Here is a 27,894-nt window from a genome sequence, read left to right on the forward strand (position 1 = left end):
ATATCGCCCCCCCTCAACTAGCCATATAATACCCCCGCCACCACCCCCTTCCAAAAACTCTGTTTAGCCCAAAATCCTTTATGCCCCTTCTACGTCATCCCATAGTGCAGTGCGTCCTAGGACCACTCCAGTGTAGTAAGTAGTAATCAGGAGTGCTATTTAGTAGCACTGAATAAATTCTGTTATTACAATTTTGTTTAACAGTGGTAGGTTTATGGTATGAGGAGAATGCTTGATATGAATTTAATTGAAGTGTTTGTAAAACCACATTCATTGTAGAAGTTAGATCTCGGTGGATTCTATCCTCTCCAGACGGGTGGAAACAGGCCAGGGAGGAGCCAGCTGGTGGAGGGAGGGGGGCTTTTTGTCCTCAGGAGTGGTGGGAGGTGGGGAGGGGGACAAAGAGAGGGTGGGCAAAGGGGTGGCAGGGGCAGGCAGGGGAATGGGGCCCAGAGCCAGTCCTGGGGGTGGCGAAGAGGTGGAGGTAGAGGGGGTGTTGGCAATGGAGGAAGAGGTGCTGAGCCTGCCCCCCAGTTGCCCCACACGGAGCTCCAGAGCCTGGTTCTTCTGCAGCGTCTCTACGTAGCTAAGCTGCAGCTGCGCTTGGTATTTGAGCACACGTTCCTTTTCATCCATCCATGTGTGGCGCTCCTTCTTGAAGTTGAGTGCCTGTCGCTCGCGCTGCTGCCGTTCCAGACGAAGCTCGCCCTGAAGGCGCTCTAGCTGCCTGCGCAGGTCCCCTGCCTCTTCCCATGAGGCCTCCTGGCCATGGTGAATATAGGCCTCCTGACGCTGGTGGGCCTCCTGGCGCTGCTGGACTTTAGCCTCATCACTCTGGAGGCTTAGCATTGCATCTGGAGGTGGCACAGGAGGTGGAGGGAGTGCTGGATAAGAGAAGGCAGAGGCCTCTTGTGGGCTGTGTGGGGAGGGAAGCCCCCCCCTTGTCCTGGATGTTCCCCTGCTCCCACCTTCACCTCCCCCAATGGCCTCAACTCCCCCACCTCCACCCATGCTGAGTTCCCCCAAAGCCCGCTTGAGACCTAACACCTCTGCCTCAAATACACCCAGCTTGTCTCTAAGCAGGGAGACCTAGGGAGACAAAATAGGTGGAGGGAGGCAAAAAAAGAATCAGTCATTAGTTATTTCAATTAGTAAATGATTTTCTCCAAAGTGACATATAAATAGTGCATATAGAATTTGGCGACTAGTTCTAACAGTATTTCTGTGGTTCAGTAGCGAACCGTGACTCTTAAGCCTTGGCCCTCTGACCCCAATTACTCTTTGGAAAAAAACACGATACAGCGCGCACACAGCATTAAGGCCTTCATGAAATTGTGTTGGTCATTACTCACTATTTGAGCCAGCGCTTGCGGCACTATTCACGGTAATTGTGCAAAATTACGTTGCGTTGGTACATTTAGCCAACAGATTGACCGGTCATTCTGCACAACACTATAACATTATCTCTCAAAAGCTTTGGTTTTCTGCACAAAATTAAGTTCTGGCGTAGGTTTTCCTTTGCCGATTAACTCCGACTTCTCATTAAGAGTTGACCTTGACAACGGCGGGACACTAGCGGGAACGTTACTCGCGGCAAGCAGACGTTAGTTGTTAGGGTTCCTCCGGTAGGAGAACCCTATCGTTATTGGTTGTATTATTAGGGTTCCTCCAGTAGGAGGGAACCTATTGTTTTTGTTAGTATTCCTATTATTATTATTTTTCCTCTTCTCCGTTAATGGCTCAATAGCTCAAAAAGTCCTCAACCCGACTTTTCCAAATTTGGCCCAATGATACAACAGGTCACTCACTACTCCCAGACGGCTAGTGGCCCACGTACGCCCATATGTGGCGCCATTTCCCCAGCGCCCCATTATTCCAAAATGCCTGAAAATTGGTATACATGCCTTATTTTTCATGGGGAACAAAAAAGCCTCAAGAACCCATAAGGTCCACCATGATAGATTTGCTGTACTTTCCAAATTTGGTACAACCTTCAAAACCCTTCTCCTCATGAACCATATATCCAATCGAAATTTGTTACAGATGTGTAGAATGTCTTTATATAGGGTGACATGGAATAAGAAATGCAATACAAAATGACTGAAAGGGGGGTATTTATGTAAATGTCCACATTGACTGAATATCTTTGTGTCAATAAATCAAATATAATTTTGACTGATGGTTTTTCAAACCTAATAGGGTTCAAGATGACATCATTCTGAAGTACCAATCGCAATTTCACCTTGATATGTCAAAATATGATTGAATAAAATTGAATTGTTCCACAGCGCGCTCAGACTCATCCTGCCCCTTGACACACGCGCGAGCTTGGCGAGACACACACACATCCTTTCTGGAAATTGTGGTCTGACCAAGACCCCACCCTCACTCCTTACTCCTGTTTCATTTCGCTTTAATCGCAGCTCGCCATTACGAATATAAATAATTTTTCGGCGGCCATTGTTGTTTTCAACTGGAATCGCCTGATAGCCGTGTTGGAGGCAGCCACGTTCGGTCATGTCACCTATTTTTACATATTGTAAGCTAGAATCAATGATTGGGTTCGTGAAAGTACACTATTCTTGAATTATGGTGAAGGTTTGAGCACTTTTAGACCTTTAGATCGTGAGTCTGAAGTGACGGAAAACCGAACTCGAAAAGTAGCTATCTTTTTTCCTTTGTGTTTATAAATTGTGAATCATTTTGCATATCTGCGAATTCTTCGCCAAAATTGTTGAGGAGGGCATTTAGGAGAAAAAGCAATTCCCAACAGACCTGTAGGCTCGGAATGTTGATTTGGGTCGTGAAAGTCTTTGTAATTGGAGTGAGTTCTGACCCAGGGAGACCGCATAGGCTTAGGCGGCAGCCATGTTTTGGTTCGGTAAATTCTACCCCAAAAAAGGGCAGGGGAGCCTCAAGAGATGTGGGAATTGTGCTTTTAGCCAGATGGTCCTATTATTTTTGTGATTTGTGGAAAACTTGCAATTTGAGTGAGAGTGCATTGTTTTGACGTGAGCCTCAGGGTCAGACTTGGTTCGCTCACTGGCAGTGACTGTATTTCACTCAATTCTACTCCAAAAACATCAGGGAGGACTGCTTTTTGTAGACAAGAGCCTGCTGAAGATAGCCAGCAGTTTCCCACAGATTAGAAAGCAATTTGTGGGGGGGGGGGGGGGAAATAATCCCTTCGTTAATAATTTGTTACAAAGAACTGTATTATATTAAATAATATTAATCAAATGATTCACACGCCCAACATTTAACACCCTATACAAAATTCACACCCCATTCAAGACCTATCTGCCAGAAACGGAAGAATAGAAATGAGTTCCCTTATCCTGAGACCTGCTTTCTTACCTGCCTATTTCTACATCTGTTTGTCCACCTCACCTGTTGCTTCAGCTGGCTCTCACAGCAGCATGTTGGATGATGTCCTCCTATCCTACTCTTTCTTCAATGCCTAATGAATCTAGAGCCATCTCTTTCTCTCCCTGACCCTGTCTTTCTGCTTGAGCAGCACTGGTTGAAGCCTGAAAAGATTTCTGGGGAAATTGTGGGGTGTAGTAGTTACTGCACTACTACAGAAGTGTAGTAGTTAGCTAGCTCTACAATTTACCAGGGCTAGGTCTGAATCTAGGAGAAAAACGGAGCTGCCAGCTATCAGGTAGCAACGCTAGTGCTAAATAACTATTTAGCTGGTCGGCTCCATGATGCTGTTAAGTAGGGCACGTGAGATTGCTCACCAAAAGAACGAAGAGGAACCCACTTGTCTAGCAGATTAAGGCATGTTCATAGGTACCTAGCGAAAAGTAGCCTCAACTTTCCTAGACTTTTAGCTATGGTACTAATGCTGACGGCTCGCTGATATCGCTGTCTGCCTAGAACTGCGTATCTATGCGTCGTTCCTAACGTGTGCTGACTTTGTGACGTTGTGACTGTGTGTCTGTATGTGAGCGACCGAGAGACGGACGGAGAGCAGGGAAAGGAAATGCATCTGAACGAATCCGGAATGCGCTGCGTGTTTTTTTTTTGAATAACGAAACGCAATATGTGGCGGCCGGTGTTGATTCTGTGGCGCAGTTTAGAGCTAAATACTCTTTCCAGAGCCTGCAATCGAACCAGTGGTTTGAGTGACTTTGCATGGGTCTCCAATACAATTGGATTCAAGTTTTGGGGAGTCAGGTGGCTGAGCGGTTAGGGAATCGGGCTAGTAATCTGAAGGTTGCCAGTTCGATTCCCGGCCGTGCCAAATGACGTTGTGTCCTTGGGAAAGGCACTTCACCCTACTTGCTTCGGGGGAATGTCCCTGTACTTACTGTAAGTCGCTCTGGATAAGAGCATCTGCTAAATGACAAAATGTAAATGTAAGTATTACCAATGCATTTCACAGTCAAAACTGAAGTCTGAATCAAGTGTAGATGGAAAAAGCTTCATTTTTTACAACTGAGCGTCACAGAGGATGCAACAGAGGATGCTGAGAGCAACACAGACTCCTAATACTCAAATCACGCAGTCGGAGCACAGCTAGATAATCAGCGTCAGCGCCATTGGCTACCCAGCATGCAGTGCGGCATGTCAAATAGGCAAAGACTTGTGGAAAATAGTTTGGTTACAACAGCCGTGCGAGGGATTTCAGTTGTTGTGTTCGTTCAGTTAGATGTTTGTAATGTTATTCTTTGTTAGTTAATATAATCTTGTTGGTCACCCTGATTGTGCATGTTGTGTAGTTTAATGGGACCAGAGAGTCGGCTGCTGTACTGTCACAGGCTATTCTCGCAACGAGCTGAACATGAGCTCTGACCTAGCCCAGTTGCCCACATGATTATTGTTAACTGTGCATTGACTGAGATTCTGGAAAGAGATCAACTCAAGAAGAGTTTCAATATCTGCAGTTTTCAAGCCATGTTCGGGAAAGTTTGAAGAAAGTGTTGTGGTTAAAATGTGTCAATTGTGGGAGGCATGTTTTTGGACTACTTCTAAACCTCATGTGGCCGCCGCAGCATTTCTGCTTTGGCGTGACCTGTGCTGGAAGAGAGGGAAACAGCATGGATGGGGGATTGTGTGTGGGCAGATGTCTTTATATAGGGTGAAATGGAATAAGAAATGCAATACAAAATGGCTGAAAGGGGTGTATTTTTGTAAATGTCCACATTACCTCAATATCTTTGTGTCAATAAATCAAATATAATTTTTACTGATGGTTTTTCAAACCTTATTGGCTTGAAGATGACATCATTGAGAAGTACCATGCGCAATTTTACATTGAAATGTCAACCGTTTAACATTTGTCCCAAAGCTGACCAAAGCTAATACTCTGCCCTTTCTGTTCTTGAAATCTCAACAGTTGCTGTGTAGCAGAGAGGATAGACAGACTGACTTATAACCTAATGCTCGTAAGTTCAAATCCCCATCCAGTCTATTGTTGTTGGCCAAACATGAAGTAGTTTTGCTCTCTTGTTGTCCAACTCTCCATCTTCTACAATGTATACTTTTATAATATTTTGCGGAGGAACCCGCATCGCTGCTTGCAGCTATATTTATTGGTGGTATTATTATTCTTGTTCAATGGGAGTCAATGGCAGCTCCTAGACCAGAACTGTAAAAAAGTTGGGAAATTTGGCATGTTAAAACTGCAGCACATTAGTAACTACCTTACCAAACATGGGTCACTTTAGACAGAAGGTGGCGCTACAGGCCACGCCCCAATTTGACAATTTTCAAAGTGATGACATTTGCATCACCTTGCAATTTTGTATATATGCCTTATTGCTCATTAAGGAAAAAAAAGCCTCAAGGACCTATAACGGCCGCCATATTGGATTTTTCTGTACAATGAAGACTAAGGAAACAAGTTTTTTCGCTACTCCTCCTAAAATCTTTGTCCAATCTTCCCCAGAATTGACATGTATCATCGTCAGAGCAACCCTCACTGAAGTTATATGTGGAATTTTGATTTTCAGAACCGTCTTTAGCTAGTATGATGGGATGCTTTGCCTCTTCCGGCATAGCAGCCTTACTTAATCGTCCACCAATTCTTATAATGCCATCTTCCAGCACAGGAGAAAGTTTAAAGATGGAACTGTTCTTACTAACGCACATACCGCTCTGCAATTTATCAAGTTCATCGGGGAACCTTGCTCTTTGGCAAAACTTGATTATTTCCATCTCAGCGTTTTTTAGCTCATCCATGCTCAGTAGATCACTTAATGTATGGGCTTTAGTCATTCCTGCTTCTTGTTCTGTGAAAGCCCCCTGGTGTTCACTTGGGCTTACTTGCTTCCTCTTACAAAGTGACCTGAGAAGACCTTTAAGCCTAAGGATCCATGCCACAGACTTTCTCAATCGAGTCCAGGAGGAGAAATGATTGATTAAACGAGAGGTAGCATCTTCCTGCTCTGAGCAATGCACAGCATTCACTAAAACACTGACCTTGACCTCTGGATCATCTGGTAGGAGTTTACTTTGATCTGGGTTCACGGGCCAGTCCTGTTCAGGATGCAGAAGATACTCGGGTCCTGACAGCCAGGTAATATTCTTAAGGAACACATCTACACGTAATCCTCTAGAGGCTGAATCTGCTGGATTGCTAGTGGTATTCACATACCTCCACTGAGATACCTGAGATACTTTGAGAATTTCAGAGACTCGGTTGGCAACAAACGTACGAAATCTTGACGTTTCATTCTTGATGTATTTTAGCACAGTTGTACTATCACACCAAAATACTGATGGCTGAAGCTGCATATGCAACTCCCTTTTCCAGAATGTGTCCATGCGGCTTGCCATTTTAGCAGCAATAAGTTCCATGCGTGGTATAGAAACAGACTTCAATGGTGCTACCCTGGATTTACCCATGACGAAGGCACTGTGTACCTCTAAATGTGCATTATGCAAAAGCAGGTAAGTCACCACACCATAGCCATCCTCGCATGCATCTGAAAAATGATGTAAGCGTGCCATGATGACTTCTCCAAAGTCTGGTGGTTTCAGGCATCTTGTGGCTTGGAATTGTTCCAATTGACTGAGTTCTTCCAGCCACTGTGTCCATTCCTTTGACTCTAATGGTGGAATAGGATCATCCCAACCAAGTTCTTTCCTACACAGCTGTTGCAGAATAATCTTAGCAGTAAGGACAACAGGACTCAGGATTCCTAGAGGATCATAAATTTAACTCACAACTGAGAGGATACCTCTTCTGGTTATAGGTTTTTCTGGGACCACTATCTTAAACTTGAAAGCATCAGATTGAATGCACCATTGTACCCCCAACAATCTATCCACAGGAAGTATGTCATGGCTCAAACTTAAGTTCTTCATATCTTTTGCCCTTTGCTCTTCTGGTATTGCCTCAATCACAGCACGTCGATTGCTCATCCATTTGGTCAATTTGAAGCCGCATTTAGAGCATATGGACAAGAGGTCATGATAAAGTTTCACAGATTTCTCATCAGTTGCCGTTCCTGCTAGACAGTCGTCCACATAAAAACAATGTGATACTTTCTCGATTGTTTCCTGGCTGAATTGCTCTGCATGATCCTCTGCACATTTTCTCAAGGCAAAATTAGCACAACTAGGTGACGAAGTTGCACCAAAAAGATGTACCTTCATTCTGAAGTCCACCAATTATTGTGCCATGTCCCCATTTGGCCACCAGAGGAACCTCAACAGATCCATGTCTTCAGGAGGCACCCTGACCTGATGAAACATGGACTCTATATCTGCCAGGATCACCACTGGTTCCTTCCTGAACCTGGTCATGACTCCGACTAGTGAGCTAGTGAGATCGGGTCCCTGCAGAAGCTCAGCGTTCAAAGACCTTGACTGGAAAGTTGCCCCACAGTCGAACACAACACGGAGTGTTCTCTTCCGCGGGTGGTATACACCGTGGTGTGGTATATACCACAATCTTCTATCACCGCGGGCCAGTTCTTCCGAGGGGACTTGTTCTGCATATCCCTTAGAGATAATGTCGTGCATAAATGCTGTATATTGCTGTTTGAAAGATGTGTCTTTAAGGAATCGTCGCCGCAGATTTACAGTGCGTTGTTCTGCAACCTTTCTGTTGTTTGGCATACTCAGTTGACTGTTTCTCAAAGGCAAAGCGATCTGGTAGTGGCCATCCAAAAGCTGGGCAGAATCTGTGACCAACTTTATAAAGTTTTGATCTTCCCTTGACAGACTAGGTTGTTCATCCTGGCCGCATTCTGGGAAATCCATTTTAAATTGCTGCTGCCAAAGGTCGTCAAGATTCAACACAGAGATCCTATTAACTGTTACGGTGCCAAGTTCTTCACCATCGTCTCCCCCAAGTGGTCCATTGACAGTCCATCCCAGAACGGTCTTGATTGCATAAGGTCCATTATCCACGCTGCGAACTACTTCCAATGGCTCCAGGACCTTTGGCACATTTGTTCCTATCAGCAGTTCGACTCAATTTCTGGCAGTTGTATGTGTCTCAAGTGGGGCCATCTCTGAAGATCTCTTTGATGTGGAATGTTGTCTCGATTGACGGGCATGCTTTGTTGTGTGTACGTACTGGGCAACTGACAGAACTGTTCACCATCCAGACCTGCCACTTCTAGACCAGTGACCACGTAGCTGTTCACCACCTTTTCTTGACCCATAGTACGTAAAAGGATACGGGTCTTCTTTCCTGAGAGATTGAGCTTATGCATCAAATTCTCTGTGCAAAACACAGCAGTGCTGCCTTGATCAAGGAAAGCATAAGTAATCACAGTCTTATTGCTTTTACTAGACTTAATGTGCACTGGCACTATGGGAAGCTTACATTCATGATCACCAGCCCCAGTGAGACCACTAGACACCAAAGCTTTATCCACTGCAGTACCTACATTTACATTTAGTCATTTAGCAGACGCTCTTATCCAGAGCGACTTACAGTAAGTACAGGGACATTCCCCCGAGGCAAGTAAGGTGAAGTGCCTTGCCCAAGGACACAACGTCAGTTGGCATGACCGGGAATCGAACTGGCAACCTTCTGCAGCCACCTGACTCCTAGTACCTAGCTCTTGTTCGGTTTCAGGTTCTGTCTGCCTTCCCCTTGACGGAATATGAAGTAGTGTGGGGTGTCTTAAATCACACACTTGACAAGAAAGGCGCTTTCTACAGTCCCTGCTGATGTGTCCTTTACATAAACAGGCAAAGCAAACACCATTTTCCATTAGGAACTTAATCTTTTCCCTGTGAGTCTTTCTCTTCAGCTGGTGGCATGACTCAAGTGTATGTTCAGCTTCACAATACAAACAGAATTTCGTTGGTAAAATACGTTCTGGTATATATTCCATTGTTTCTGTGTTAATGTCCCTAGTATTCATGGTTGTAGCAAAACTACTTCTGTTGGGTCTCTGTATGGGCCTTGAGGCAGTTCTAGTTAGATTTTTACTTGGTGGAGTATCTTGAATATTCCCAAAAACAGGGTCTGTTAGAATTCGTACTTGTTTTTCAATGAAGTCTACAATGTCACTGAATGTAGCTCTTCCCTGACGTCTCTCCTGTATCTCACATGCAACAGTTCTCCAGCGATCCCTTAGCCTGTATGGAAGCTTCTTTATGATTGCAATCATATTCGCAGGCATGTCCAGTTCATACATATACTGCACGTCATTCATAATATTACAGGAACCTCTGAGGAAGAGACTGTAATCTTGTAGTATTTTGACATCATCTGGCTTAATTGGAGTCCAAGACAGAGCTTTCTCCATGTATGCGGCCGCAATCCTTTGCTCATTGCCGAAATGTTTCCGTAGCAAGGCCTTCGCTTGAGCGTAGCCCTCCTCGGGCTCAACATGCAGGCAACTTCTCACAAGTGCTCTTGGGTGCCCTCTAGTGTATTGTTCGAGGAAGTACAGACAATCACCGTAGTTATTAGACTTGCTTTCAACGCCACTCTCAAAGGCCCTCATAAAAGAGTGAAAATGCAATGGATCACCCTCGAAAACCTGTATATCTCTTTTAGGCAAAGATGACAGCTGCTGTTGTTGCATCAAAAGAGTTGTTATTTCATTCTGCTTCTTCATGACGTCAAAAACGTTACTTGGTTCATTATGAATGGAGGGTCCTTTAATGGTTTTCCCATGTTGAGAGTGATTTGAATGAAGATTGGGCTTGCGTGCACGGTCCTCTGAGGTAAAGTGCTGGATCTGAGTGTGAATGGCCATTCTCACTTTAGGTCTTGTGACAGGATCGCCACCGGTATCTAGCACAATCCTTTTAGGTGGTTCAATTGACTGAGGAATAAATGGGGCGGCATTAGCATTGAATTTCTTTGAATTTTCTTGAGCTTTGCTGAAGTATGAATTCATGCCATTTGATTGTTTCGTTGCAGTGCTTCTAGCACCAGTCAAGCTTGCAGACCTCAACACACTCACTTTAGCCATATGTGCTGCAATGTCCTCATCCAGCTTAAGCTTCTCTTTACGTTTCCGTATTCGCTCTTCTTCCTCCTCCAGTGCATGTTTGTCCCGCATAAGGTTTTGTCGCGCCATTAATGCTGCAAGGTCAGCTTCAGCCTTAATGCAGGCAGAAGAGGTGCTTGATACAGAAGAGCATGTAGAGGTTCTACTTGGAGCATTTGATATGCTGTCAGCTGGTTGTACAGTGTCTTGCGGATCTACCTGCATTGCAAGGTCTTTTGCTGATAGCTGTGGATGACAAACATTCTCTTGGTTTTCCAACATGGTACATTGTGCCATCTCCTGAGATGAAGCTTTCATTCCAAAGTCGGGAAAATGTGCACAATTATTTTCAATGTTGACGGCGCAATCATTTTCAACAGTCTTCATAGTCTGATCATTTTCAATAGAAACAGAGTTTGTTTCACCAAGGGGGACTTCAATTTCATTTAACCACTGTGTCACAGAACCTTTGAATGTATCGCTATATTTTATAATACTCGAGAACCAGTCATTTTGTGTGGCTTGTTGATCATCAGGTAACAACGGTAATAGTGCTTCATGTAACTCAAGGGCAGAATCATAATGTTGTAAAAGAGCTTGCAGCCTGAAGTTCACCTGTTGTGCATTTTGATTTCGTTTCATTAGTTCTTTCGTAGCAGGAATCAAACTTTTGATTTTATTTACATGTGTTTTACGCTCCTTTTGAAGCCTTTCAATTTTGCCCATCAAAGCCTTTCCAGTGAGTTTGACTTCCCGTTTAGGTAAAGAGTCGGGGACATCATTTACGGTTTCGTTTTCGTCACTCATATTGTATAGCAGTTCAACAGTCAATAACCTAAGTTCAACAATTCATTATACCCTTCTCAACGGTCAATGTATCCAATTTAGAGAAGTTTTCACGAGCAGCAGACAGCGTTCCCAAAGGGAACAAGCTCCAAACAATCACAGCTGCGTTCTATCCAATTATGAATGCATGTGCACAGGCCTACCGGTCTGGAGTTCGCTTGGCGAAGTCTTCTGGCTTTCACGATCAGTCCGAGGTGATTCCAAGTGTCTTCGTTCAGTCACATCCACATCATGTCTGGCATTTACTAGGCCAACGCGGATCCACTTTTTTGTTGACAAATGTAGCGACCACAAGCATGTCGCTGAGAGGCTAAGTAAGGGAGATTCACTTGAGTGACGCGCTGCCAACAATTTCAATGTCCGCTCTGGAAGTTACGTTCTTCTGTTTATTTATGGGCAGATACATATATTTCTTGAACAGGACAGCAGATAAAAATTGCAAGTGCTTCTGTGCAAAGTGGCAATATTAAAAAATACATGCAATTCTTCCAGTAAGCGTTTTAGTTAATCCAAAATTCCAATAGTCAGCATATTGAGCGGTCAACAAAAAATGTGCTCTCCCTACTCACCCCCTTGCCATACTACCACAGGTGCCCAGGTGCATATATTCATTCACTAATTCCTATGCCAATACCCACGTGACTTGCATACACACCCACCAGATACCAAAATAAAAGCACCAAAGCACAGACCAATTCAACCATGGCATATGGCCGCTATATAATGCTTTGTTCGTTTGCAAGCCATGATGTCTCTCTAGGATAAAAACAATTGCACGGTCGTAGCTCAGTTTCTTATTGGCGGGCCAGATTCTCTGCGCGGGCAAAGCAGAGAGAAGGGAAGTAACCTTCCTCCTTGTGACGTAACAAAGAGGAGATTTTCACACAGCAATTGAGCTTTCATTTTCTGAAGGGCGGAGAAGAACACCCAGGGCTTGGTTTACACCGATCGAAAATTCTAGCCACTGGGGGACCAAAGGCAGGCTAGGGGAACTCATATTAATGTTAAATAACCTCCTAAAGTGAAGTTTTCATGTCATGTCACCTTTAAACTAAGGAATAGACTTTTAAGAAAGCATGACCAAAGCAATTTAGTGAGGGAGGGTTCCTCCATAGACAGTTGGTGACAGAGAATTTCAGACAATAACTTAAACATAGTCTTGCATTAAGAGTAAAGTAAAAAAATAGAGTAAATGTGCTAATGGTTGTTGAAACTCATTGCTCTGAGTTCGTGCATGTCAATTTAGGCATAAGTCCATGAGTGGTGACATTTGACAACCTCAAACAGCATCTGCCACTGGGCCTAATGAAAAGGCTCTTGTCTTGATTTGCAATGCAGCTAGGGGAGGTTCTAGACCATTGGGGTGCCAAGCTGGGGCCAGTTGTACTGTAAGAAAGGCCAGTTACATTAAACATTATTGTTGTCATATAGTTTTCTTCCCAGCATTGCAGGCACTAACAGGCAAAAGCAGTGGTGCCCAGAAATGTTTCATAGGAGTGGCGAAAAAGAGAAGCAGAACAGTGCAACACCATCCCACTACCATTATCTCTTATTCACTCTCATCTGTGTTGTATATCTGTAACTGCTATCTGTCCCATAAGTGCACACTTTTTTTCCTCACAAGCGCGTCACTAGGAGGGTGACCAGATGTCCTATTTTACCCGGACATGTCCTCTTTTCGAGACCTTAACAATGCGTCCGGCAGGGATTCCAAAATTGTACGGGATTTTGCCTTGTTGGATATTTGTGTTTCTCTGGGTCTTTCACAAACTATTACGCCCTTACAAGTTTTGGAAAGGGTATCTCCCTTACGCTCCACCTTCTTGCGCGAGCTCTGACTGTAGAGAGAACTGTCATTTTGATCAGATAGTGCGGCATGCAATACACAACCTCGTTCAGTTAAATGTGTGTAATGTTATTGTTTGTTAGTTAAGATAATCCTGTTGGTCACCCTGATTGTGCATGTTGTGTAGTTTAATGGGATCAGAGAGTCTGACTATGTAAAAGTATTGGCAGGCTGCTGTACCATCACAAAGTACACTTGCAAGCAGCTGGACATTAGCTCTACCTTGGTCCAGTTGCCCGCATGACTCCTGTCAGTTGTGTTTGACTGAGATTCTAGAGAGAGGTCAATTCAGGCAGAGTTCCAATATCCATGGTTTCCTAACCAGTCCCGGGGAACTTTGAAAAGTGTTGCCGCGTGAGGTATGTTTTTTGGGCTACTTCTAAACCTCATGCGGCCGCTGCATTTATGCCTTGGCGTGACCTGCGCTGGGAAAGAAGAAACAGCATGGATGGGGAAAGTGTGTGGGTGGGCAGAGCATGCAGTAGTAGTACATAACCTACACACACTTCCTTTAGTAAAGTGTATCCTCACTTTCATAAAGTTATTGTTGCAGTCAAACCTTATAAAGAATGGATCTCTGCATGATGGGCCAGACGAGAGCACAGGTGGCCTTAAAGAACACGCTTCAAAGTTGTCACTTTCAAAAGGGTGGCATTTTGACCCCCTCAGGCCAAGATGTCTGAAAGGTGGTACGCATGCCTTATTGCTCATGGGGAACAAAAAAGTCTAAAGAACCCATAATGTCGGCAGCATGGATTTTTCTCTACAGTGACAATTTGTGAAGAATTTAAAAACATGACTTAAAATCAGCCAATGCTCCAATTGTCTTGAAATGTTGTGTACATGTATGAAATACATGTCTGTATCATGTCAATTTTGCAAAAGTTTGCAATGTTGAGGAGGAACCCGCCATTGCTGCCTGCAGCTATATTTTATTAGTTTGTGATTGCTTTCCCCACAGCAGGCGGAACTTGTCATGAAGTTAGCGATAACAAAGCCCACCCATTTAGAGGGAAGATATGATTGGTCAATTTTACTGTCAATGGAAATTAGTCTTTCATGGAATTACAATTAATCGTCCCTCTGTAAATTCATAGCTGGACCACCAATCACAGCGCTGCATAGCATTTTCCTCCCAACAACGGAGGCTGCAAAATTCTGATAGGATGACAAAAGGGGATTTTTTCTTAACATTCTAACACAAACTGAATAGGCAGGATTTAAGGGTTTATTTAAGAAACATTGTCTCTTTAGATTGTCAAATAATGAATTGATCAAATAAAATTTGAACAGATTACTTTTAAAATATATATTTGATATATATTTTTTAAATATATTAGGCCCTCTCTGAGGGCCTAGAGGGCCGTGATGGTTCCCCCCTGCTGTGGTTCCCATCAAGGAATGGACTGTATCAGGCAAAAATTAGGGGTGGGTGGATCGATCCTAAAATATTGATACTTTTGATACTGATGTATCAAAAGGATCGACCCTCACTTAAAAATGTTTTAAGGATTTTTAAGGATTTTATTTATTTAGCATGAAATGTAATGTTTAATATAAGATTTGAAGCTAGTAATATGCTGTTCCTTCCAATCTCTTGTGCACACGTTGCTCCTCCTCTCCTGCCCAAGTTTGATGTTGTCCAGCCATCTTGCGCAAGCAAGTGCAAGCCAATCAGCAGAGTAGGCACTTTTGGCTGTACATGAGTGAGATGTCCTGATGGCAGAAAGAAAGAGGAACATTGTGTGAAATTATTTTACGGCGGTGTGCGTCGGAAGACTATTCGCTACTGTGGCAACACCCCCAACTTGTACAAACACATTAAAACACACGAAAAGGAGAACTTGAAGAGAGGAGGAGTAGGGAAATCCTTCAGACAGACCCCCGGCAGTGCCGGTACTAAGACAAAAGTCACTAGCAGAGTCCTTTCAGCAGGGGCATCGTTAGACCCTTTTTACTGGGGCACATGCCCCAGTATAAATCTGCTGTGCCCCAGTAAAATATAAAGTTTGAGTTTTAACAATTTACTTCATTAGTCAATGCATTAATAATAGATTAACAAACCGATGCACGCAGAATTCCATGTCAGCGCGCTCTTCTGAGCTTGCCAAATAGTCACTGCAGCACAGAAGTCTCGGCGCACAAGTAAGAATTGAGGTAGGCTAAGAAAGCATTACAAAACTAAAGAAAGTTTCTAAATGATAGGCCTACAGATCATCTTATTTTGACTAAAACATAAAAACAATATTACATGAAGCTCAATTTTTTTTTTTATTTGCGCTCAAATGAATGCTAAAAAACTACACTCACATTAACTAGTGATGTCCCTGAAAGCTGATATCAAACTTGCGTCCCTGAACTGTGTAAAGTGGGTTTAGCAAGGGGAGTGTCTATAGCCTAGCGCCTGGGACACACTGCCTGCGATCGGCTGCGATCTGCTGCGACGCGCCTGGAAGTGGCGCCTTTTTTCTTTCGGCGCCCATGTTATCAAATGGGGCCGACCACACTGGCTGCGAAGCGCCGCAATCAAATTTTTCCGCGAGACGCTTGCGAAATCGGCTGCATGATGATGAAATACACCATATTAGTTGATATATTTGAATAAGAAAACATGTTATTAAGATTTTACTCCATTAATTGTAGACTACGGTGCACATTTGTAAGGTTGTAGACTTTATAATTACACAATGTTGGTAACGAACGGCCTTTACATGTGGTTACCCTGATGAAAACGAATGAAAATAACCGGATTGATCTGTTGAGCTAGCATGCCCGTAGTTGTTTTGTTTGCTTGAGAGAAACAAGTTGTCACGCGTTGCACACAACACACACGCGTGCAAACATAGCCTACCAAGAGAGAGCCCCCAAGTCGATTTTTAAAGTCAGCGAGAAATTCAAGATGGACGACATCAAACGAATTCTCGAAGTTGAAAAGCACAGGGAGTTGTATGACCTCCAGCACCAATTTGACAAGGACAACGTAGGCTAGATAAGGATCAATGCTGGGATATAGCCAATGCCATGTTTATGTACCATGTCAAGGAAAGCTCAGAGTAGCTGAAAGGCTTGGTGACCGGTGCGGAGAAATGCGCGTCTGGTGTGAACAGCTTTTGCTCAGTCGTAGCCGATCGTAGCCGATCGTGGTGCTGCGCGGCGCGTCCAGGCGCTTCGCAGCCAGTGTGTCCCAGGCGTAGTAGTGCATTGTGCGCAGCAAGCTTGAAAGAAAGAAAAGGGATATGAATAGGGGCCTGTGCCCCAGTAGAGTTTTATGTCTAACAACGCCCCTGCCTTTCAGAGAGGAAAATAATATTTTTATATTAATAATATTATTTTAAATGTACTTAAGCGCGAACAAAATAAAGACTCTAATTGGCCCATAAGAACTTTTTTTTAGAAGCAGGTGATAGGGTAGATGTGACTTGGGTCAAAATACAAAGGTTAAAAGAACAATATATCCTGAAAGAAATCCCTAAATTGACTGGATACATCAAGGCTGCTGAATCTTCATCCAGTCGAGGAGACAAGATCCACAGCAGGACTGCCAGCTAGCATCGGCTAACATCGGAGCTGGGGTTGAAACACAGCAGCTAGTTCATCATGTCATCGGTAATATTTCAGCGAATTTGGGGAGTAGAGTAAAACAGTCAAATCAGTAAAGCATGGTGTTCTGCACTGATGCAGATGCTGTAGCCTACCTGTTGGTTAATCAAATTAAAAGCGATTACCAGATTGCAGTTGAACTGTGAATGCAGGGTATTCTGTTGCTTTGCTGTTTAGTTACATTTCCATTGAAATTGTTTTGGGGCTGTGGAGACAAAGGGTTATATCTGGTATTCTTTCCACTTACATCTCTGTTAATGTTAGTTTTGGTTGTATGACAAGTGTTTCTTGATCATAATTAAAGGGCTGATACTAGCACTGGGCCTTATGCTTGTTTGTATGTGTTTTGTCTGTAACATTCAATTTTTCATTATGCCTATGTGGTGTGGTGGTGATTTTCTTACTGTTGTGGTCCACCACTTGTAGGAATGTAAAGAAAAAACTGTAGTGTTGGCTGTATCAATGTGTGTGTATGCCAGTTCACCTTATTTGCATGTGGACCATGTATGGCACTAAATGCATTTTAGTGCCATACACACATTTTAGTGCCATACACACAAAGAGCTGCCTAGGGGCCCCTGACCACCTTAATCCGCCCCTGCAGGTAACTAACAGTGGTGAAAGTAATATTTTTGTCACATCAAATCTTCAGCATTAGTACGTTCAAGTGCATGCTCTTAAAAGTAAAAAGTGTTGGTATCGGTATTGACGAAACTGGCCCTGTATTTACTTGGTATTGGATCAATACCAAATTTTGCAGTATCGCCCACCCATAGCAAAAATATATCAGCTACAGTGCCACAATAACATTTCAGCTATAATATGGCATTGTACAGTGCAGCAAAACCAGCATAATATCTTATGTGCAACATCATAAACAATTTTGTTGGTGCAATCTGTTACGAGACAGTGCTACAGGATCTCAAAAAATGCAGGTACCACAAGATGTACTGCTAAGTGCAGCTTTGGGTGCCCATAAGCCAAGCAAAAAGGAGTTAGTCCAGGTGGAACTTGGAGGTACAGTATGTCTTCAGACCTCATCGGAAGTATGGTAGTGATGAAGACTAGAGATCATTCCACCACTGAGGAGCACAGAAGGAAGAGCACCGCATGGTAGGTGTGCGAGAACCCTTCTTTCTCTGTCTAGGGGTCATGTGACAACACGATGTCGCAGAGCGATGTGCCCAACTTGGGGTGTACATATGGATGATGCCCTGGAGGTATGCACGGCTGGTCCTGCTGGCCATAACGTATGTCAAGGTCAGTGCTTGACCTTGATCCATGCAGTGACCAATAGCCAATAGAGCAACCTCATGTATGCCTGTGTGTGTGTGACCCCCACCCCACCGCATGTCACCTCTTTCAGCGTCTTCTGCAGCTCCACCTCGCACCTATCCAACTCTAGGGTCTTGCTGGTGTAGGAATCCTTAAGGCCCAGCATGGCGTCCTCCCTTTCCCTCAGCTGGGCGTTGAGCTCCTTTAGCTGGCCCCGAAGGGCCACCATCTCGCCCGCCCGCTGGGTCACCTCCGCTTGGCTCTCCCGCAGCTGCTGCTTCAGAAGGGAGATTTCCCCTGCCTTCTGGCAAACCTGGGGTATGGGGGTGGAAGAGGTATGTGTGGAGGGATGGGTAGATTGGGGTTGGAGGGGTGGTTGTGGGTGGAGGGAAGGTTAAGAGGAAAGGAAAATAAGTTGGAGAAAAAGAAGGGTTGTTTAAAGAAACATCCAAACTAACCCCCAGACCCTCGGACATACACATTTACTTGAACTCCCTGATCCCCCTCACACACACATGCCAATCTCACCTCCCACTTGGTCTCTTCAATGCGGGGCAGGATGTCGGCCTGCTCCTTCCTGTAATCTAGACACTTCCGTTCAAGATCCTCCCTCTGCGCCAGCAGTGCGGCCATCTCCTCCTGTAGACATCGCTTGTCCTGCGACAGGCGGCTGATCTGGGCCTGCAGGGCACTCTGGGAACGCTGTGCTCGCCGTGTAACCTGCAAAGAGTTGATAGTTGTTAGCAAAGATATGGGGCCATGAAATCAAGTAGATGCCAGGAAATATCAAACAATATATGAAATGTATTTTAGTATTTTATTCTGTTTACAGATTCTTGAAAATGTTTTCCCAAGGAAAAATATTGGTTGGTGTTATGACAAATAGTTGCCTATAAACTATCTAAGACAACTAACATCATAATCAGACTATATGTTTTTTCTTAAATAAGAGTTTTCTGTCTCAATCCACCGCTTTATATAAAAATTTAAATGCTATGTTAAATATTGAAATTCTCAATCAATGGGGTTAAGAGGATTATGCATTTTCTTTTATGGCAGAAATCTGTCACAAATTTGACAGATGCATTTACATTACATTTAGTCATTTAGCAGACGCTCTTAACCAGAGAGACTTACAGTAAGTACAGGGACATTCCCCCCGAGGCAAGTAGGGTGAAGTGCCTTGCCCAAGGACACAACGTAATTTGACAGGGCCGGGAATCGAACTGACAAACCTTCAGATTACTAGCCCGATTCCCTAACCACTCAGCCACCTGGAATCTGATCCTAGATGTGAAGTTCATGACTGCCTGCTGTAACTTTAATTGCAACCATGGAATGCTGGAAACTCATCACATTGGCATTTTGAGTTTAGAAGAGGACCGAAGGCCATTTGGCAAACACATATGACACTTTTATCAGTGAATATAGACCCAGGTAAAACTGTTTGTACTTCAAGAAGCTGGTCTGTGCTTTGGTCAACTTTGGTAAGATTTGAACCTCATCTGGTATAATCTCTGAAGTCACCTGCTGTAGACGGGAGGCATAGTTCTGTCTTAGCTCATCCATCTGGCGCTCCCAAACACGCTGTTTCTCCTCAAACACCTGGACGATGGCCGCCTCGCTCTGGTCCAGGTTACGACGCATGTGCAGAACCTGAGAGCACCAGAGGAGAAGAGAGAGAACAGGAGAAGAAAGGTGAATTTTTCCATTGTAGGAGAAATGGGATTTTTTTTTTTTACAAAATGGTCCCCACCTGTCACCAAGGTGGGTTCTGAAGAAGAATGTTGAAAAGTAACTAAACACCAAAACTTTTCTTTGTTAACCCTTGTGCTGCCTTCGGGTCACATGACCCAAAGGTTCATAACGAACCATCGTTGTGTTTACCCAATTTTACCCATTACAAAAACAAATAAAAATAATTTTCTTTTAACCTTCGCAATGTGGGGGGTCTGTGACAGCCCAACGGTTAAAAGAAAATGCTTCACTTTGTTTTTGTATGAGGTAAAGTTGTCGCAATACGACGGTGGGTCACAATGACTGATGGGTCAGAATGACCCGAAGATAACACAAGGGGTTAAACCCCTATGGTTAATACTCATGCATGGCTTGTGAAACCCAAAATCAATATTCACAAAATATCTCCCTCCCACAATATTTCACCCAAAAGCAATTTCTTTTATCTAAAGGGGTGGGCTAAGGTTGTGTAGTTATTCTTTATTAGAAACCGACTAGGCACAAACACATTTGTATGTTTTTATACTCATATCATATTTTATCATATCACATATTTTCTTTTAACACATATTTTCTTTTTTTTACAATAACTTTATCCCAATGTAGCAATGTCCTTGTACTTCCAAATCAAAGCTTACACCAAACCGTTTATCTCCTACTAATATATTTGTTCTCAAAGCAAAGTGTAAAATAACACCCACAGTCCAGTTTACAGGATAATCTGGTCAAAAGAGTTTTTTCCACAAAGTTTTTAACTTAATCTTAAGGCATTGCCTGGGTTTTTTACTTTTGTCCATGGTTTGCACTCTCCCTCACCTAAGCAAGTAACAGTATTTATTTGCTGTTGAGTAACAGTGCTCATAACCAAATACAGTACCATTTTCTGTTGAATTAGGATAATACTTTCAAGGATAGTAAGCTTTGAAAATGTTAAATGTTCATCCTGACATTAGGACATTCATACTAAGCTTTATTTTTATAATTTTTGGTAACCCCCCTCTCCTTACCTCTTGCTCTCTCTCCCACAGCCTATCCTCCAGGTCTTGAATGACATCATCAGAGGAAGGGGAAGGGCGTAGTGGTCCGGGAACGTCGCTCAGGTGGCTCATCCTCTGGTAGGATGAGGAGCTTTTCCCTGAGGAGGAATGGCCACTGTCTGAGGCGCTCAGTCCATTCTGGTAGCCACCACCCCCTCCACCACTGGCCCCGCCTGGCCCGGGCTTGTCCATTTTATCTAGAGCTCCGGTGGCCCCTAGCCTGTTAATATGGCTGGTGGAGGCGCTCAGGGGCCCCAGGATTGGCGGTGGGCCATAGCCCGAGCTGGAGCCAGCGTAGGTAGGCAGGCTGGTAAGAGAGTTCCTTCCCGAGTCAGAGAGGCACCCCTGGCCTCCTCCTCTTCCACATCCTCCTCCACCTCTTTGGCCTCCTCGACTCCCGGGGCTGTCCGTGTTCCTCAGGGGGCCGGGCATACTTGGAGTTCCACCACCTGCGCTGTGGCCTCCCCCTCCAACCCCCCCACCAGTCTGAGGAGGGCACACAAGGTTCTGCATGGAGTGGAAACTTTTGGGAACCACTGGCTTGAAGGCTGAGGGTCGGACCAGTCCATCGGTGCTCTGAGAGGGGAGAATCAATCCAGTTAAAAATATAATAGAATGTGTATACCTAAATACATGATTTTTTAACTCTGACCATCAAGAATGATAATAACTTAGCATAGAAAAGTATTATTCAAAAGTCTTATTCTGCAAAAACATTTGGAATATACAGTAGCTCTTCTGAGGAAAATGCATAGGTATGAAATGGCTTGCCTTGTCTCAACCACAATACCAGTCTATGGTTGAAATATTGCAACATATTACCATATAGGAGGTGGGGAGTGTAATTCATTAAAAGCATCTTGTCATGTTTGGTACCATAGATTAAAAGTAGAGAAAAGGGTGAATATGACAGTTTCTCAGTACTGGACAGGTATCCTAATTCATGCCTATAAATGAATTAGTGTGTGTCAAATTGACATACTGTACTAGCCCACACAAATCATATAAATGTAAGCCATTTGACATCCTATCTTTCAAACTGCCAATGAACAGGCTATGTAACTGGCTACACACAGAAAGGTACATACAGTATACATTACCTGTACTACTGCTACTCACACATAAACACACACACACAGGCAATGTTACCCACCTGTACCTGCTCCAGCTTCCCAGACATGGGCAGGATGTTAGGGGGGTTGTTGTGATTGTCCAGCTTGGCACCAGCCCTGGCACCAGCCTCCTTGTACTGCGCCATGTGCTGCCTGCTGTTCTTATCGTTGTTTGTGCTCACCACATTGTTCCCACATATATCCAAACTCAACGCCCCTCGGGGCATATCTCGTCCGTCTCTCCGTGCCCCTCCATTCACAAAAGCAGAGTTTGACACCTGTCTGTCGCCGTTGCCCCCTGCTGTCACCCCCCGGTTTCCATTATTAACTGCCCGTATACCATTGGACACCACCTGGTTAACATTGTTGTGGGCAGCACCTTTGTTCCTGTCTCCGCCCTCATGTGGTGGAGGGCGGTCAGTGCTGTAGTACGCAGAGTTCTCCTGTGCAAAGGTGCGCTCATCCGCCGTGATGCCTTTGGCGTGGGTAAGAGGCTGGGAAGGGCGGTCCGAGTTGTAACTACGGTCTTCTAATCCAGCCCCCCAGCCCCGGTGGTTGGACGAGGTGGCATTGGAGGATGAAGAGGAAGAAGAAGAAGAGGAGGGTGGTGGGGGAGGGGCCCGAGGCAGGCTGTTCTGGGTGGTACGGGTTCCTACGCTACGCATGGTGGCTTCCTGCTTATGCTCTGAGGTGGTGGTGGAGTTGACCTCGCTGGCCACGCTACTGCCCATGCCCTGGGGATGCCCCCCCCCCCTCACTGCTGTGGCCCCCTCGCTTTACACAACGCGCCATGTGGGGAATGAAGGGGACAGTACCAGCTGACACACACTGTTGGTGGGACAGAAGGGCAAAGGAAGAAGGGAGAAGTAGGTTAATGAAAATAATTCAGACAGTGTACTCATACTAGAAAAGAGAGAGAGGCGAGAGGAGTGAGGAAGGTTACATAGAGACACACAAACTGTGAAAGAGAGGTTAATTATAGAGTAATGACACAACACAAGAAACTAGAGAGGGTACAATTTCTGGGGAAATTGTAGGGTGTGCTTGCTTGCGTCGGTTGCAGAGGGGTCCGTTTTTTAATGACATAAGTACAACTGATATTTCTGTATATTTTATATAAAAATGCATACTTAGCCTATTATTTATAAAGATGATTTAAAAGCATAATTTTTTGGCTGCTCATTTACAACTCAAAATACTAAGAGTGAAGTGTAGAATGAAATAGTTGTCTTCTCATTTCCCCTGCAAGAGGGAATGGTGATCAGCAGCCTCATAGTTGAATCAAAACGAATAAATTAGGCAGACCGGTGTAAAAATTGATCTAATCTCTATGACTTAAACGTCCTTTTAAGTTTTCCCTTCTTGTGATATTTTCAGGCATTTGGCCTACTAATATTGCATTCATTCATTAATAAAGAACCCCCTTTGAAGCTTATTCTAACAACAACGTTACCGGCAGTTGAGCTAGCTATCTCAGATGGAATCGCGATTCAAACAGTACCATCTGTTAACTGAAAATATGCCCCCAAAAACATAAATAAGCTTGACATTTATTTAGTGGAAAATCGCTCATTCATAAAAAGCTCACTGGTAGCGATCATTGTCAGTAACAACCAAAATGCAATATAGCCCTGTGTGCTACCCCGGTAAATTGTACTACGTACAGTACAGTACAGTACTAGACTACTGCTGTGTTCATCTTGGTACCGATTGCGTTGGTAGAATTTGATTTAACATTCCGGTTCAGGCTGAATTTAATTATTTTCATGAACAGATTGACAAAGTTTAGGCTGTGGCAATGAAATTCAGGTTAGCCTAGTAGTCAGATAGTTTCACCTATTGAAAGACTTTTGATTTAAGTAAGGCGAGTGCCGAACATGTTCTGTCGCCGTTTGGCTTCCTAAACAGCTGTGGAGATGTTTTTGTTAGCTAATGTGTCTCGCATAGGCTACAGCGTTGCAGTGAGCTACACTGGTTTGAAACCACAGGTAATGATAATTTCACCAACAAATTATTTACTTTTAATGTTTAATGAATCCTACAACGAAAATGTATTTGTGAGGAATGTTTATTTGAACGATCGAAAACAGATGCATCATAGATCGCTGTAGTATATGTTGCCCGGGCAACAGAGGCTAATGTCATGATGCTAATGCTTCAGTAAAATAGTAGACTACTGATTCCGAAAGTAAATGTACTTCCTTAATAATATCAGCTCATATTGTACATTACACTTCACAATTGTGTTTCATATCACAAAGTAAAATGAATAAATAGTTATCAACCTGGCCTTTTTGCTTGTGGCGTTTCTGAAGCTGCCTTGAAGTAAAGCTATAGTTAGCCTAGCTAACTCCCAGAAGTTAAGGAGCTGCGAAACTAATGTTCTGCTACAGGTAGTCACGTGTTTTCATGATGTTAGTGACGTTAGCAACGTCAGTGACTGTGGCTAGCAAGTTAGCCACCGTTAGCTTCACTTTTCGCCACAAAAACTTAATTTCAGCCTAAACCGTGCTACGGAACGTAAATAAAAATACAAACAACTCAATCGCTACCAAGACGAAACATTTGACACTGACATTGTCTATGTAGTCCAAATATTGACGGATCCTTAGGGGTGGGAAAATAAATAATAATAATAAATATATATGAGAGAGAACAAAGGTTGTGCTCTCGCCGAAGGCTTGAGCACACCCAATAAAGTACACGGACACATGTACAGCAGAAACATTCACACAGTCTGTCACACAAAAGATTAACCCATATTCTGAATATTTACGAATTAATCGTATGCCAGCACTTCACTTTCATAGCAAACAAATATTGTTTGACAGTCCGTTTTATCTTGCAACATGATACACTAAAATATGTGCTCCTCCCTTCCCTTCTCTGCCCCCTGTGATACAGATACAGCGGATGAGGTCATCTTTTACAAACACCCTCCATCTCCATCCCTCCAACTATGCCCTGCTCCCCTTCCCATGGCAATGAGTTTCAAATTCCCCTTGCACTCTCCCCTCAAGTATTTCCCTTTCTCTTCCTCACGCAATCTCCCTCTCCATCTCGCTGGGATGAAAGTCACACAACTTAAACTTCAAAGGACCTCAAGATCCATATGCATACTCTTTGAATGAAATAATAATCTTATTTTAGATTATTAGATAAATGTGTATGTTTAAATGTATATAATACACATATAGAATAGGGCTGTTCACATTGATTCATTGCACAGTTCAATTCATATATTGTTTTATCAGATATATGTATTTTTCAGATGTTTATGGTAGTTTGTTCAATCTCATTCCGTATTATTTTTGCTTCATAATCCTACCAAACATTCTATTATGTAGTGATCTCCATCTTTCCATACAGTGTTATACTGTGGCTGTGGCTGATTGGATCCCAATTGGTTAGGGTGTGCGGATTGTTTTACACACCTGTTGCATTTGCATGTTAACCCTTTGTTTCCTGCACACACGCGCGCACACACACACACACAGGCAAAGCGTGACACATTTCCCAAAGTCTATTATAGTACAACAACTATTATAAACATTTTTCAACCTCTCTAAGAAACAATATCCTGACACAACCTTTTCAGTGATGTAGGATGTCTGTAGTATAGCTATGTAAAGTCAGTGAATGCAAACCACACCCACGGAGTGTATAAGACGTGTTCTCTGGGTTGTGACATACTGCCGATACCATGTAACACAAATCTGCAAATGAATCTATCTGGGTTCAAACAGAACTGCACAGTTTTCTGTTCATATTAAAAGGTTTCAACCAAACCCTTTGTGTTTGTCCAATCCTCTTGTTCTTTTTTTTCATCTTTATTGGGGGGGGTTTCTACTTGTGGCAGGACCAAACGTATAGGAGGCAAGTTTTCAGATCTCTATTTTAAAATGTTGGATATTGATATTCGATAGTATGTATGTTATGGGAAACAACAGTGATGAGACAGGGGGCTGCTAGTGGATGCTTAAGTTGAGGTGCTCATTTTGTCCAAAATAGCTTCTAGGTGCAGTACTGCCTTGTGGCCAATTGAGGGACCACTCTCAGTGTTGGCTGAGCAATGGCACGTGCCTACACTACCTCTCTCTGCCATAGTTACACACTCCGAGGCATTACATCATCGTCTCCATGCTTCAAACAGAGAAAGAGAGAGAGCGAGAGAGTGCACACACACACATTTGCACCCCATCTCTTACACACACTTAAACACATCCATGCTCTCTCCCTCTCTCACACACTCACAATGAAATACATTCAGGGTATTTTTTATCTCCCCTGCTATGCTGACATTAGCCTAAGTATGGTAAATAATGGGATACACATACACTGCAAAGGTAATGCATTATCTTTTTTATATATTATTTTCCCTCTTGTATTGACAACAGCCAACAACACCTTGCCAACAACTGTGGTGCAAAGGCAAACAAATTGCCCCTTAAACAAAGCACCCACTGTTTTCACCTTAATCCACACACACATATGCACAGGGAAAGAGACAAATAGCTGGTTTTTGTGTATGCAATGGGATGTATAGGTCTAAAAGTCTAAGTAGGATACACATTTGACATTAACACCATTTTATTTAAGCTTGTATTGAGGTTATATTGCCTACTGAGGCTATGAGTTTGAATATCAGCTCCCCCCCCCTGCATCATAATGAAGATCATAAAATATACATTCTCTTCATGTAATTACCTTGTAATGCATAGCCCACAGCGAGACGACAATGAAATGAGGCCTAGAAATCGAGAACTGTGCTATGACTACTGCCATTGCTCTCAGCATCTGAAGCCTTTGGCTTATTTAGCCTATCCAGACACTTCTCCCAATGACAAGACACAATCCGCTATTTGGCTCTGACGTCAGTCTGTCTACGAGTACAATCAATATAAAACATCCTCTTCAATTATTTTATATTTGCAAACGGCCACATCAACGACCCTCGCCTCGCTATCATGGCACAGATGTGCACAGAGGCAGGGTGACTGTCAGCTGACGCGGTGATGTTGGTGCACAATGGAGATACGGCAGCTTCTTTGCACCAGCGTGAAAATCATATTAAACCACGTAGGGATGAGAAAGCCCCACGAAATGATCATTGGCCATTTTCTCTCCGTTTAGGATTACATGTGTGGACCAGGGAGCAAAGTCATTGTGTCTACTCGACATGCGACTGTGGAGCAAGTAGAAAAAGACCCCACTTGAGCAAGCATCGTTTACAACCGCTCACACAACGCTCCCCCCCTTCCCATTTTACTCCGTCTTTACATTCACTCCTACATTAACAAACAAGCTATATGCATCCCTCCCCGTTTCTCTTTCGCTCCGTAAATTTCAGCAAAATGTCACAGCCTCCCACAACCTTTCCATCAATATTTTTTCTTCGTGTCAGCTTGTGCAACATGTAAAATAGCACGGCAGATGGATTGGTAATGCGGTTCAATGGCGATAAATATCGAGGAACGCAGGTGTGGATTTGCGCCTCGCAGTGTAGCTTACAAGGTGCGTGTATTTCTCTATAGAAATGAAAGACTGGTGGGCACCATCACCTCGTTGTCGACAACAGCTCCGCACTTACTATTTGCGCCAGTAGAAGCACAGTCAACGCCAAAGGAAGCCAAATTACGTCGTCCCGCAGCCTCTCGGCCCGCTGTCCGATCCTGCTGTGCTCGGGGTCGCAAAGAGGGAGGTTGTAGCGGCAGTGCGTGTCTAGCTCCAGTTGTGGGAGGCTGCAGCCGCTATTGCCTGTTGAGGATCGGGTGATGGAGGCAGCTTGAGGATGTGTGCATCAGCTGTGTCACACACCCACCTCCGCCCCGCCCCTTATGATGGACAACAACACCGCCCCCCTCCCTGAAGACCCACCGCGCCTGCGCCAACACAAGTCAAAGCAAAGGTGTGCATTTTCTCTTCACCACAGTAGGCTTTGGTATGTAAATATGACATAAATGGTCAATTGTATGTGTGACTTGACACTGTGTGTGTTTGGATGAGCCTGCATGTATTGATGTGTG

General features: G+C 43.8%; 1 protein-coding gene across 1 annotated transcript; it reads right to left on the reverse strand.

The window, feature by feature from the left end:
- On the reverse strand, window positions 1-27,666 carry LOC134034108 (leucine zipper putative tumor suppressor 3). The gene is made up of 7 exons (XM_062478465.1): window positions 27,459-27,666; window positions 21,910-22,696; window positions 20,727-21,332; window positions 19,510-19,638; window positions 18,511-18,702; window positions 18,065-18,295; window positions 1-1,089 (listed from the first exon to the last, which is right to left on the reverse strand). The coding sequence occupies exons 2-7, from the start codon at window positions 22,597-22,599 to the stop codon at window positions 283-285; spliced, it is 2,655 nt and encodes an 884-aa protein (XP_062334449.1). The 5' UTR covers window positions 22,600-22,696; window positions 27,459-27,666; the 3' UTR covers window positions 1-282.
- Between the last annotated feature and the right edge of the window lie 228 nt (window positions 27,667-27,894).

This window comes from Osmerus eperlanus, chromosome 14, assembly GCF_963692335.1.
Source record: "Osmerus eperlanus chromosome 14, fOsmEpe2.1, whole genome shotgun sequence".
NCBI lineage: Eukaryota > Metazoa > Chordata > Actinopteri > Osmeriformes > Osmeridae > Osmerus > Osmerus eperlanus.